Genomic DNA, 13,010 nt, shown 5'->3' on the forward strand with positions numbered 1-13,010 from the left:
CCTGTATATTCTCACCTTCCTCTTCCTGGCCTCAGCGGATCCGCTCCAGACGAAGCACTATCTATTATATATTTATGAATATATTATTATTATTATTGTCTCTGTGTGTGTCTGTATTCCTACCTCCTATTGATTGATTGATGAATGTATTGATGAATGTATTTATTGATGAATGTATTTATTGAGGAGTGTATTTATTGAGGAGTGTATTTACTGATGAGTGTATTTACTGATGAGTGTATTTACTGATGAGTGTATTTATTGATGAATGTATTGATTGATGAGTGTATTGATTGATGAGTGTATTGATTGATGAGTGTATTGATTGATGAGTGTATTGATTGATGAGTGTATTTATTGAGGAGTGTATTTATTGAGGAGTGTATTTATTGATGAGTGTATTTATTGATGAATGTATTTATTGAGGAGTGTATTTACTGAGGAGTGTATGGATGAGTGTATGGATGCTGAGGGTGGGGAGTGTGGTGCCTGCCTGCCTCACCTTCCTCTTCCTACCCATGATTGATTGATTGATTGATGAATGTATTTATTGATGAGTGTATGGATGCTGGTGGTGCCTGCCTGCCTGCCTGCCTGCCTGCCTGGTTCACCTTCCTCTTCCTGGCCTCGGCGGTCCCACTCCAGACCTGTCTCTGTGTCTGCATCCCTACCTATTATTTATTTACGAATATATTATTATTATTATTATTATTATTATTAGGAAGATGCCTGTCTGTGTGTGTGTGTCTGTATTCCTACCCATTATTGATTGATTGATTGATGAATGTATTGATGAATGTATGATGCTGATGGTGATGAGGAGTGTGCTATCTGTGTCTGTTTATATTCCTACCTATTATTTATGAATATATTATTATTATTAGGAAGATGCCTGTCTCTGTGTGTGTCTGTATTCCTATTACTTATTTACGAATATATTATTATTATTATTATTATTATTATTAGGAAGACGCCTGTCTCTCTGTGTATTTGTATTCCTATCCATTTTTTATTTATGAATATATTATTATTATTATTATTATTATTAGGAAGACTCTGTGTTTGTTTGCATTCCTATCTATTATTTATTTATAACATTATTATTATTATTATTACTATTATTATTAGGAAGACGCCTGTCCCTGTGTCTGTTTGTATTCCTATCTATTTTTTATTTATAGCATTATTATTATTATTATTATTATTATTAGGAAGATGCCTGTCTCTGTGTGTGTCTGTATTCCTACCTACTATTGATTGATGAATGTATTTATTGATGAATGTATTTATTGATGAGTGTATGGATGCTGAGGGTGGGGAGTGTGGTGCCTGCCTGCCTCACCTTCCCCTTCCTACCCATTATTGATTGGATGGCTTCAAACTACAAGAGAGGAGATTCCATCTGAACATGAGGAAGAACTTCCTGACTGTGAGAGCTGTTCAGCAGTGGAACTCTCTGCCCTGGAGTGTGGTGGAGGCTCCTTCTTTGGAGGCTTTGAAACAGAGGCTGGATGGCCATCTGTTGGGGGTGATTTGAATGAGATGTTCCTGCTTCTTGGCAGAATGGGGTTGGACTGGATGGCCCAGGAGGTCTCTTCCAAATCTTTGATTCTAGGATTGATTGATGAATGTATTTATTGATGAATGTATGGATGAGTGTATGGATGCTGGTGGTGGTGCCTGTATATTCTCACCTTCCTCTTCGTGGCCTCGGTGGATCCGCTCCAGACGAAGCACTATCTATTATATATTTATGAATATATTATTATTATTATTATTATTATTATTATTATTATTAGGAAGCCTCCTGTCTGTGTGTGTGTCTGTATTCCTATCTACTATTTATTGATGAATGTATGGATGAGTGTATGGATGCTGGTGGTGCCTGCCTGCCTGTATATCCTCACCTTCCTCTTCCTACCCAATATTGATTGATTGATTGGATTGATTGATGAGTGTATGGATGAGTGTATGGATGCTGAGGGTGGGGAGTGTGGTGCCTGCCTGCCTCACCTTCCTCTTCCTACCCATTATTGATTGATTGATTGATTGATTGATGAATGTATTTATGAATGTATTGATGAGTGTATGGATGCTGGGGAGTGTGGTGCCTGGCTCACCTTCCTCTTCCTACCCATTATTGATTGATTGATTGATGAATGTATTGATGAATGTATGGATGAGTGTATGGATGCTGGTGGTGCCTGGCTCACCTTCCTCTTCCTACCCATTATTGATTGATTGATGAATGTATTTATGAATGTATTGATGAGTGTATGGATGAGTGTATGGATGAGTGTATGGATGCTGGTGGTGCCTGCCTGCCTGTCTTCTCACCTTCCTCTTCCTGGCCTCGGTGGTCCCGCTCCAGACCTGTCTCTGTGTCTGCATCCCTACCTATTACTTATTTACGAATATATTGTTATTATTATTATTATTATTATTATTATTAGGAAGCCTCCTGTCTGTGTGTGTGTGTCTGTATTCCTATCTACTATTGATTGATTGATGAATGTATTTATTGATGAATGTATTTATTGATGAGTGTATGGAGTGTGCTGCCTGCCTGCCTCACTTTCCTCATCCTACCCATTATTGATTGATTGATGAATGTATTTATTGATGAGTGTATGGGTGAGTGTATGGATGCTGGTGGTGCCTGCCTGCCTGCCTGTATATCCTCACCTTCCTCTTCCTACCCATTATTGATTGATTGATTAATTAATGTATTGATGAATGTATTTATTGATGAATGTATTTATTGATGAGTGTATGGATGAGTGTATGGATGCTGAGGGTGGGGAGTGTGGTGCCTGCCTGCCTCACCTTCCTCTTCCTACCCAATATTGATTGATGAATGTATTTATTGATGAGTGTATGGGTGCTCTTCCTACCTATTACTGATTGATTGGATTGATTGATGAGTGTATGGATGAGTGTATGGATGTCTGCTGGGGAGTGTGGTGGTGCCCGCCTGCCTGCCTGCCCGCCTGTATATGTCTCACCTTCCTCTTCCTGGCCTCGGCGGTCCCGCTCCAGACGAAGCACTGGTAGATGACGCGGAGGTTCTGCTTCCAGTTCTCCACCTTGAAGCCGGTCACATGGCAGCACCCGGCGGCCGGCGGACTCATGTCCGGGGGGGGCGCCCAGGCATCAACCCCCCTCCCCCGAAAGACGAGGAGGAGGAGGAGGCGGAGGGCAGAGGAGGAGGAGGAGGAGGAGGAGGGCCCAGGCGGGACCCTCAGGCCGCGCTGGGGCCTGCTCCGCCTCCGCCGCAGAGGAGCAGCCTCCTTCTCCTCAGCCTCTCCTCCTCAATCCGGAACAAAGCGGCGGCGGTGGCGTCGACGGAGGCGCCGTTCCCTCATGGAGGCCGACGCCGAGGGGTGTGTTCGCCCTCTTCCTCCCTTCCTTCCTTCCTTCCTCTCTGCCTCTCAGTTTCTCTCGCTCTGTCGCTGTCTCTTTAAATCTCCACACCGCCTCTCCCCCCCTCCGCCAAGAATGGCACCGTCCAATTCCGCACAGCCTCCAATACCCGGCGCGGACCAATTCCTCTCACGAACAGGGGTGTCTCTATCTGGGAAAGGAAACCCCCCTCTGCGATGAATGGTACCGTCCTCCCCGTCCGCCTCAGCTCTGGCTCACATACGCGGGACGAACCAATTCACCTCAAAAATAGGGGAGTCCAAGGGAAAAGGACCTGAGACGGAGGAAACCCGGCGGCGGCGCTTCCATTGGTGCGCCGCCGACACTCCGTCCCGCCCTCTCCCATTACTATTCGTTGAATCTGCCGTCAATCAAAATGAGGCCTTCCAAAAAAAAACCTATTGGTGCGCCGCCCACACTTTGTCCCGCCCTCTCCCATTACCATTCGTTGAATCCGCCGTCAATCAAAATGAGGCACTCAAAAAAAATTAAAACGATATCTATTGGTGCGCCGCCCACACTGTGTCCCGCCCTCTCCCATTATCATTCGTTGAATCTGCCGTCAATCAAAATGAGGCACTCAAAAAAAAACCTATTCGTGCGCCGCCCACACTGTGTCCCGCCCTCTCCCATTACCATTCGTGCAATCCGCCGTCACTCAAAATGAGGCACTTCAAAAAAAATTAAAACGAAACCTATTGGTGCGCCGCCCACACTGTGTCCCGCCCTCGCCAATTTCCATTCGTTGAATCCGCCGTCACTCAAAATGAGGCCCTCAGAAAAACACTGTGGCCCGCCCTCTCCCGCTGGCCATTGGGGGAAACAGCCGCCCATCAAAAGAAGGCCCTCGAAAAAAAAACCGAAATCTTGCTATTGGTGCATCGCCCACACTGAGTCCCGCCCTCTCCCATTAGCATTGGTTGAATCTGCCGTCACTCAAAGGAGGACCTGCGGGGGGGGAAAAAAACGAAACTCGGCGGCGGCGCCTCTATTGGTGCGTCCCGCCCTCTCCTGCTTGCCATTGGTGGAAGGCGCCGCCCATCAAAAGGAGGTGCTAAAAAAAAAACCCGAAACCTTGCTATTGGAGCGCGGCCCACACTGCGTCCCGCCCTCTTCCGCTCGCCATTGGGGGAAGTCGCCGTCACTCAAAAAGAGGCCCTCAAAAAAAACCTAAACCTATTGCCCACACTGCGTCCCGCCCTCTCCCGCTGGCCATTGGTTGAGTCTGCCGTCACTCAAAAAGAGGCCCTCAAAAAAAAAATAAACCCGTAGGCGGCGCTGCTATTGGTGCACCGCCCACACTGCGTCCCGCCCCCTCCCGCTCGCCATTGGTGGAAGTCGCCGTCCCTCAAAAGGCAGCTCAAAAAAAAACCCACAGCCGTTCCCTCGCCCCCGTTGATTGACAAAAGGGAGTTAAGGGAAAGGGCGGGGGAAGGGAGGCGCGTTCTGATTGGACGAGCAGGCCGCCGCTCTCGCGTCATGAGGGTAAGGAGGCCAGCGCTGATTGGCCAGCTTGAAAGATGTCATGCGGAGGACGGCCTCCCTTGGGAATGGGCGGGGCGAAGCGGTGCTGATGTCATATCCGCTTGCCTCTGCAGCTACTTGGTTGCCCTAGTGATAGAGATTATCATATATAGACTGTCACATTAGGGGAATTTTTTATATATATATATTTATTTTATATATATTAATTTATACATATTTATATAAAATATTAATTATATATAATTTTATTAATTTATACATAATTAATTATATATGATTTTATTAATTTATACATTTTTATATAAAAGTATTAATTATATATAATTTTATTAAATTATACATATTTATATAAAAGTATTAAGTATATATAATTTTATTAAATTACACATACTTATATAATAGTATTAATTATATATAATTTTATTAATTTATACGTATTTATATAAAAGTATTAATTATATATAATTTTATTAAATTACACATACTTATACAATAGTATTAATTGTATATAATTTTATTAATTTATACATAATTATATAAAAAGTATATATAATTTTATTAATTTATACATATGTATATAAAAGTATTAATTATATACAATTTTATCAATTTATACGTATTTATATAAAAGTATTAATTATATATAATTTTATTAATTTATACGTATTTATATAAAAGAATTAATTATATATAAATTTATTAATTTATACATATTTATACAAAAGTATTATATATAATTTTAGTAAACTATACATATAATTTATTACATTAAAATGTAATACTAATATATATATAATATTATATTTAATATTCATAATATTGTAATAAAATATATTATATATGATATATACTCCAACTTGTGATATAGGACAATATATTACATAATACTAATTGTATATACTGGTAGTGTGTTATATAACATATTCATATATATATAAAAGAATATATATATATATATATACACACACGATTTTATTAAATTAGGTATATTTATATAATTTTATTAAATTATATATAATTGTACTAAATTATATATAATTTCATTAAATTATACATATATAATTTATTACATTATAATGTAGTAATACTAATGCATTATATATAATAATATTAATAACATTGTAATATAATATATTTTATTATATATACTACAATCTATGATATAGTAATAACATTACAATATAATTGGTATAGTACAATATAGCAATATTTAAAACTGATATTGTACTATGCTAATAATATAATATATTGTATGTATATACAATATAATATATTGTATATACATACATAATATAATACATAATACATAATATAATAATAATATAATACATAATATAATACATAATATAATACATAATAATATAATACATAATATAATAATAATATAATTCATAATATAATAATATAATACATAATACATAATATAATACATAATATAATTCATAATATAATTCATAATAATATAATACATAATACATAATATAATACATAATAATATAATACATAATATAATAATAATATAATTCATAATATAATAATATAATACATAATATAATACATAATACATAATATATTGTATGTAAGCCGCTCTGAGTCCGCTTCGGGGTGAGAAGCGCGGCATAGAAATGTCGTAAATAAGTAAATAAATAAATAAATAGTACAATATATTATGTAATATTAATTGTATAATATACTGGTAGTGTGTTATATAGTATGTGTATGTATGTGTGTGTGTATGTATGTGTGTGTATCTCCCTTAATATATATATTAAGTGTGTGTGTGTGTGTATATATATATATATATATATATAGGGAGATATACATTACTTAATTAAATATATATATTTATATAATTTTATTCAATCATATATATAATTTCTTACATTGGCTAATGAGACAGGATTGTTGTTGTGTGCTTTCGTTTCAGACTTATGTTGACCCTGAGTACCCAGAATAGTATGGATCTATGGGCAAGTATTCATTGGAGAGAGTGGCAGGGAAGAAAGCAGCCAGAGCATGTGGTTAAACCGTGCGCGGAGGATCCTGTCTCTGGTGCGCAATGCTTGGGCTCTCATGTTGCACACCTGGGCCAATGGCATTCCCCGCAGGGAAGCAAACACACCCACCCACCCACCAGTGGGTAATCCGATGCGTCTTAATTCCCAGCATTTAAATCATTAGCTTTCAGGGCTTTCCCGATGTCTGAAGGGAGCTGGGGTTTTCGCAGCACGAACCCATTAAGGCTTTGCTAATGCACGGTTTGATTTCATTGCCTGCAATTGAGCACATGGCTCCCTGGCCTTTGGGGACCACAACCAATCAGGCAGGCAAAGCTCTTCAAGCATCTAGATGGCTGGAAAGTGGCTTCCAAAAAGCCCCGGCATTAGAGGCAGGTTTCCTGTGACCAGTTCTTGAAAAGATCTCCCAATTATGTATTTTGGACAGATTTGGAGCCTTGTTTTTTTTTAAAAAAGGAAAGGTTCTTAAAATGTTTCGTGTGTTATTCATCATGGGCCCTTACTTACTTACTTACTTACTTACTTAGGCGATCCCTCATAGTCTAAGGATGATGGTCCTCCAAGGTCGGTGTTCTAGCGGTGGGTCCGTAGGTGACTCTGGAGCCCTATTCTGGACTCATCGCTGAGCCTGGAACCCCAGGTGTCAGCGGTGACCAGGGGAGCATTTGCACAGCTCAGGCTCGTGCGCCAGCTGCGCCCATACCTTGGGAAGCCTGACTTGGCCACGGTAGTCCACGCTCTTGTCACATCCCGCCTAGACTACTGCAACGCTCTCTACGTGGGGCTGCCCTTGAAGACGGCCCGGAAGCTTCAATTAATCCAGCATGCGGCAGCCATGATTCTAACAGGAGCGGAGCGCAGGGAGCATACAACCCCCCTGTTGCGCCAGCTCCATTGGCTGCCGATTTGCTACCGGGCTCAATTCAAGGTGTTGGCATTGGCCTATAAAGTCCTAAACGGTTCCGGCCCAAGATACCTTTCCGACCTCATCTCGGCCTATGAACCCACCAGGACTTTGAGATCTTCCGGGGAGACCCTGCTCTCGATCCCGCCGGCTTCTCAAGCACAGTTGGCGGGGACGAGAGATAGGGCCTTCTCGGTGGTGGCTCCTCGGCTGTGGAAAGCCCTTCCTACAGACATTAGGCTGGCACCATCTCATGGCATTCTGAAGAAAGTTGAAGACCTGGATGTTTGTGCAGGCGTTTGAGTAATTTAGTGCAATCTGGTAATGGAACATAGGAATGGAACAATGGACGACGAACCTGGACTACGCTTGGATGACGAGAAGATTGGGTACGGTTGTTTTTTGTAATAATTGTGCATTGTAATGGCTTATTGGTAATTTATGGATAATGTGTTAAGTCAATTGTTCTATGTTGCATGGAACCACTGCTGTTTCTACTGTTTTTACTGTTTGTGAACCGCTGTGAGTCGCCTTCGGGCTTGAGATACAGCGGTATAGAAGCAAAGTCAATAAATAAATAAATAAATAAATAAATATTCTTGACTTGCATCTTCTCCCGCAGTGAGGGCATCGGTTTCCAGACGGAAAGTGGTCTTGGTCGGGGTTGCCTTGACGCTCCTTCCTTTTGGCACTTTTCTCTCTTTCACCCTCCATTCGTGCCTCTTCAAATTCCGCAGCACTACTGGTCACAGCTAACCTCCAGCTGGAGCACTCAGGGGCCAGAGCTTCCCAGTTCTCAGTGTCTATGCCAGAGTTTTTAAGGTTGGCTTTGAGCCCATCTTTCAATCTCTTTTCCTGTCCTCCAACATTCCGTTTTCCATTCTTGAGTTCGGAGTGGAGCAACTGCTTTGGGAGACGGTGGTTGTGCATTTGGACATCATGGCCGGTCCAGCGGAGTTGATGGCAGAGGACCATCGCTTCAATGCTGGTGGTCTTTGCTTCTTCCAGCATGCTGGCATTTGTCCGCTTGTCTTCCCAAGAGATTTGCAGGATTTTTCGGAGGAGGCGCTGATGGAATCGTTCCAGGAGTTGCATGTGATGTCTGTAGACAGTCCACATCTCGCAGGCGGATAGCAGGGTTGGGAGGACGATAGCTTTATAAACAAGCACCTTGGTCTCCCTACGGATGTCCCGGTCCTTAAACACTCTCTGTTTCATTCGGAAAAATGCTGCAGTCACAGAACTCAAGCAGTGTTGTATTTCGGTGTCTGTGCTGATGTCTGTAGACAGTCCACGTTTCGCAGGCATATATCAGGGTTGGGAGGACAATAGCTTTATAAACAAGCACCTTGGTCTCCCTACGGATGTCCCGGTCCTCAAACACTCTCTGCTTCATTTGGAAAAATGTGCACTCGCAGAGCTCAGGCGGTGTTGTATTTCAGTGTCAATGTTGATGTCTGTAGACAGTCCACGTTTCGCAGGCGTATAGCAGGGTTGGGAGGACACTTTGTTTTCTCCTCCTCCTCATCGGAAAAGTGTTTTCCACCCAGGTGTTTCTTCAATTTAGAGAACAGGTGATACTCACTGGGTGCAAGATCGATCGGGGCTACGAGAGGGGTGGCTTAAAACATCCCCACCAAAGGAAGTCAACCACTCTTGTGTTGTACGAACAGTGTGTGGACGTGCATTGCCATGAAGGAGACAGGCTCCCACCATCAGCATCCTACTACATTTGTTTTGGATGGCTTTGTGAAGTTTCTTCATAGTCTCACAATATATTCCGTACCCATTTTGTCACATGCAGCCTTGACATAACGTCCCCTCCTTAAACTGAAATGATTTCATAATGAATCACAGCAGTGGTCATGCCCTTCGCATTTAGGTAGCGTACTACAGCGCAAACTTCACACTTGGAGGGAAACCAAATGGGGACACTCACCTCTAAGCTTCACCACAACGCCAGTCAATGAGCGACTGACGACTGGCACTGCTCGTTCGCTTCCGCTGGCTTCTCGCTACACAGCAGTGATACCAACTTTCCCCGAGAAAATTCCCCACAAGAGCTACGTGCCTTGTAACCTTACTTTCTGGATATCCCTCATACAGTGCGAACTTCACACTTGGAGGGAAACCGAATGCAGACGCTCACCTCTAAGCTTCACCACAACACTAATCAATGAGCGACTGACGACTGGCACTGCTCGTTCGCTTCAGCTGCCATCCCGCTACATGGCAGTGATACCAACTTTCCCCTGGAAAATTCCCCACGAGAGCTTTGTACCTTGTAACCTTACTTTCTGGATATCCCTCATCCAGTGTGAGCTTCACACTTGGAGGGAAAACAAACGAGGACGCTCACCTCTAACCTTCATCACGACGCCAATCAATGAGCTACTGACGACTGGCACTGCTCGTTCGCTTCTGTTGGCTTCCCGCTACATGGCAGTGATACCAACTTTCCCCGAGAAAATTCCCCGCGAGAGCTAGGTACCTTGTAACCTTACTTTCTGGATATCCCTCATACAGTGCAAACTTCACACTTGGAAACCGAATGAGGATGCTCACCTCTAAGCTTCACCACAACACTAGTCAATGAGCGACTGGCGACTGGCACTGCTCGTTCGCTTCCACCGGCTTCCCACTACACAGCAGTGGTACCAATTTCCCCCAAGAAAATTCCCCACGAGAGCTACATGCCTTGTAACCTTGCTTTCTGGATATCCCTCATACAGTGCAAACTTCACACTTGGAGGGAAACCGAATGAGGACGCTCACCTCTAACCTTCACCACAACACCAGTCAATGAGCTACTGACGACTGGCACTGCTCGTTCGCTTCTGTTGGCTTCCCACTACACATCAGTGATACCAGTTTCCCCCAAGAAAATTCCCCACGAGAGCTACATGCATTGTAACCTTACTTTCTGGATATCCCTCATACAGTGCAAACTTCACAGTTGGAGGAAAACTTAATGAGGATGCTCACCTCTAACCTTCACCACAACACCGGTCAATGAGCTACTGACTTACTGGCACTGCTCGTTCACTTCTGTTGGCTTCCTGCTACATGGCAGTGATACCAACTTTCCCCGAGAAAATTCCCCGCGAGAGCTAGGTACCTTGTAACCTTACTTTCTAGATATCCCTCATACAGTGCAAATTTCACACTTGGAAACCGAATGAGGACGCTCACCTCTAAGCTTCACCACAACACTAGTCAATGAGCGACTGACGACTGGCACTGCTCGTTCGCTTCCACCGGCTTCCCACTACACAGCAGTGATACCAATTTCCCCCAAGAAAATTCCCCACCTTACTTTCTGGATATCCCTCATACAGTGCAAACTTCACACTTGGAGGGAAACCGAATGAAAACGCTCACCTCTAACCTTCACTACAACTCCAGTCAATGAGCTTCTGATGACTGGCACTGCTCGTTCACTTCCGCTGGCTTCCCGCTACACGGCAGTGATACTAACTTTCCCCGAGAAAATTCCCCGTGAGAGCTAGGTACCTTGTAACCTTACTTTCTGGATAACCCTCATAACAAGTGGTAGTACATTACGTTGCTGTGAGTTTTCCGGGCTGTCTGGCCATGTTCCAGAAGCATTCTCTCCTGACGTTTCATCGTATCTATGGCAGGCATCCTCAGGGGTTGGGAGGTCTGTTGGAAACTAGGCAAGTGGGGCTTATATCTCTGTGAAATTATATCAATGGTAGGAGAACGAACCCTTGTCTGCTTCAGGCAGGCATGAATGTTGCCATTGGCTACCTTGATTAGCACTGAATGGCGTTGTAGCCTGCTTCTTGCTGGGGGAATCCTTTGTTGGGAGGTGTTAGCTGGCCCTGATTCTTTCCTGTCTAGAATTCCCATTTTCTGAGTGTTGTTCTTTATCTACTGAACCCTGGTTTGTTAGTTGAAACCGAATTACCGTGTTGCGAAAGGCAAGCACGTCACCAACATGAAATGTTTGGAATGCTATGGCCCAGACATTGCAAGAGATGATGAAAAGCAATTGTTAGGAATTGTGGGAGCTGAAGTCCAGAACACCTGGAGGAACGCAGTTTGCCCAGGCCTACTCTATAGAATGCAGCTATAGGATTTCTGGCGACATTGGAATGGAAATAACTCTGGAATTGGTTGTTAGGCCAAGGTCATCAGCATATCTAAAGCTCTTCTGCTTTCTGCGAGCATAGTGTCTAGATCTAAGGAAGTAATGCTCCCCATGCTCTATTCTGCTTTGGTTAGACCACATCTAGAATACTGTGTCCAATTCTGGGCACCACAATTGAAGAGAGATATTGACAAGCTGGAATGTGTCCAGAGGAGAGCGACTAAAATGATCAAGGGTCTGGAGAACAAGCCCTATGAGGAGCGGCTTAGGGAACTGGGCATGTTTAGCCTGAAGAAGAGAAGGCTGAGAGGAGATATGATAGCCATGTATAAATATGTGAGAGGAAGCCACCGGGAGGAGGAGGGAGCAAGCTTGTTTTCTGCTTCCTTGGAGACTAGGACGCAATGGAACAATGGCTTCAAACTACAAGAGAGGAGATTCCATCTGAACATTAGGAAGAACTTCCTGACTGTGAGAGCCGTTCAGCAGTGGAACTCTCTGCCCCGGAGTGTGGTGGAGGCTCCTTCTTTGGAAGCTTTTAAGCAGAGGCTGGATGGCCATTTGTCAGGGGTGATTTGAATGCAATATTCCTGCTTCTTGGCAGAATGGGGTTGGACTGGATGGCCCATGAGGTCTCTTCCAGCTCTTTGATTCTATGATTCTATGATTCTTTGTGAGTGGTGGCTGTCGTTAGTCGTTAGTAAAGATGTTAAACAAGAGTTTGAAACAGTCAAAAACCACTTACTAAGGCCCTAAATGCAGTGAGTTAAAGCGCCGAGCTGCTGAACTTGCTGACCGAAAGGTTGCAGGTTCGAATCTGGGGAGCGGCGGAAGCTCCTGCTGTCAGCCCCAGTTTCTGCCAACCTAGCAGTTTGACAACATGCAAATGTGAGTAGATCAATAGGTACTGCTCCGGTGGAAAGGTAACGGCGCTCCATGCAGTCATGCTACTGACCACATGACCTTCGAGGTGTCTACGGACAACGCCAGCTCTTCGGCGTAGAAATGGAGATGAGGACCAAGCCCTGGAGTCGGACACAACTGCACTTAATGCCTCCTTTAATTC

At 43.2% G+C, this 13,010-nt stretch overlaps 1 protein-coding gene across 3 annotated transcripts in view; it reads right to left on the reverse strand.

Moving 5' to 3' along the window:
- The window catches only part of LOC132781575 (ubiquitin carboxyl-terminal hydrolase 22-A), a 219,000-nt gene extending 215,270 nt beyond the window's left edge, over nt 1–3,730 (reverse strand). For 2 of the 3 annotated variants that reach the window (XM_067473681.1, XM_067473680.1), the window contains exon 1: nt 3,006–3,730. In XM_067473681.1, coding sequence (XP_067329782.1) covers nt 3,006–3,131 — 126 coding nt within the window. In that variant the 5' untranslated portion in view covers nt 3,132–3,730. Of the gene's footprint in view, nt 1–611; nt 633–3,005 lie in introns of those variants that run through there. The other variant, XM_067473683.1, reaches the window with a different exon arrangement.
- Nucleotides 3,731–13,010: the final 9,280 nt, after the last annotated feature.

The sequence above is a fragment of the Anolis sagrei genome, chromosome X (assembly GCF_037176765.1).
Source record: "Anolis sagrei isolate rAnoSag1 chromosome X, rAnoSag1.mat, whole genome shotgun sequence".
In the NCBI taxonomy this organism is placed as follows: Eukaryota; Metazoa; Chordata; class Lepidosauria; order Squamata; family Dactyloidae; genus Anolis; species Anolis sagrei.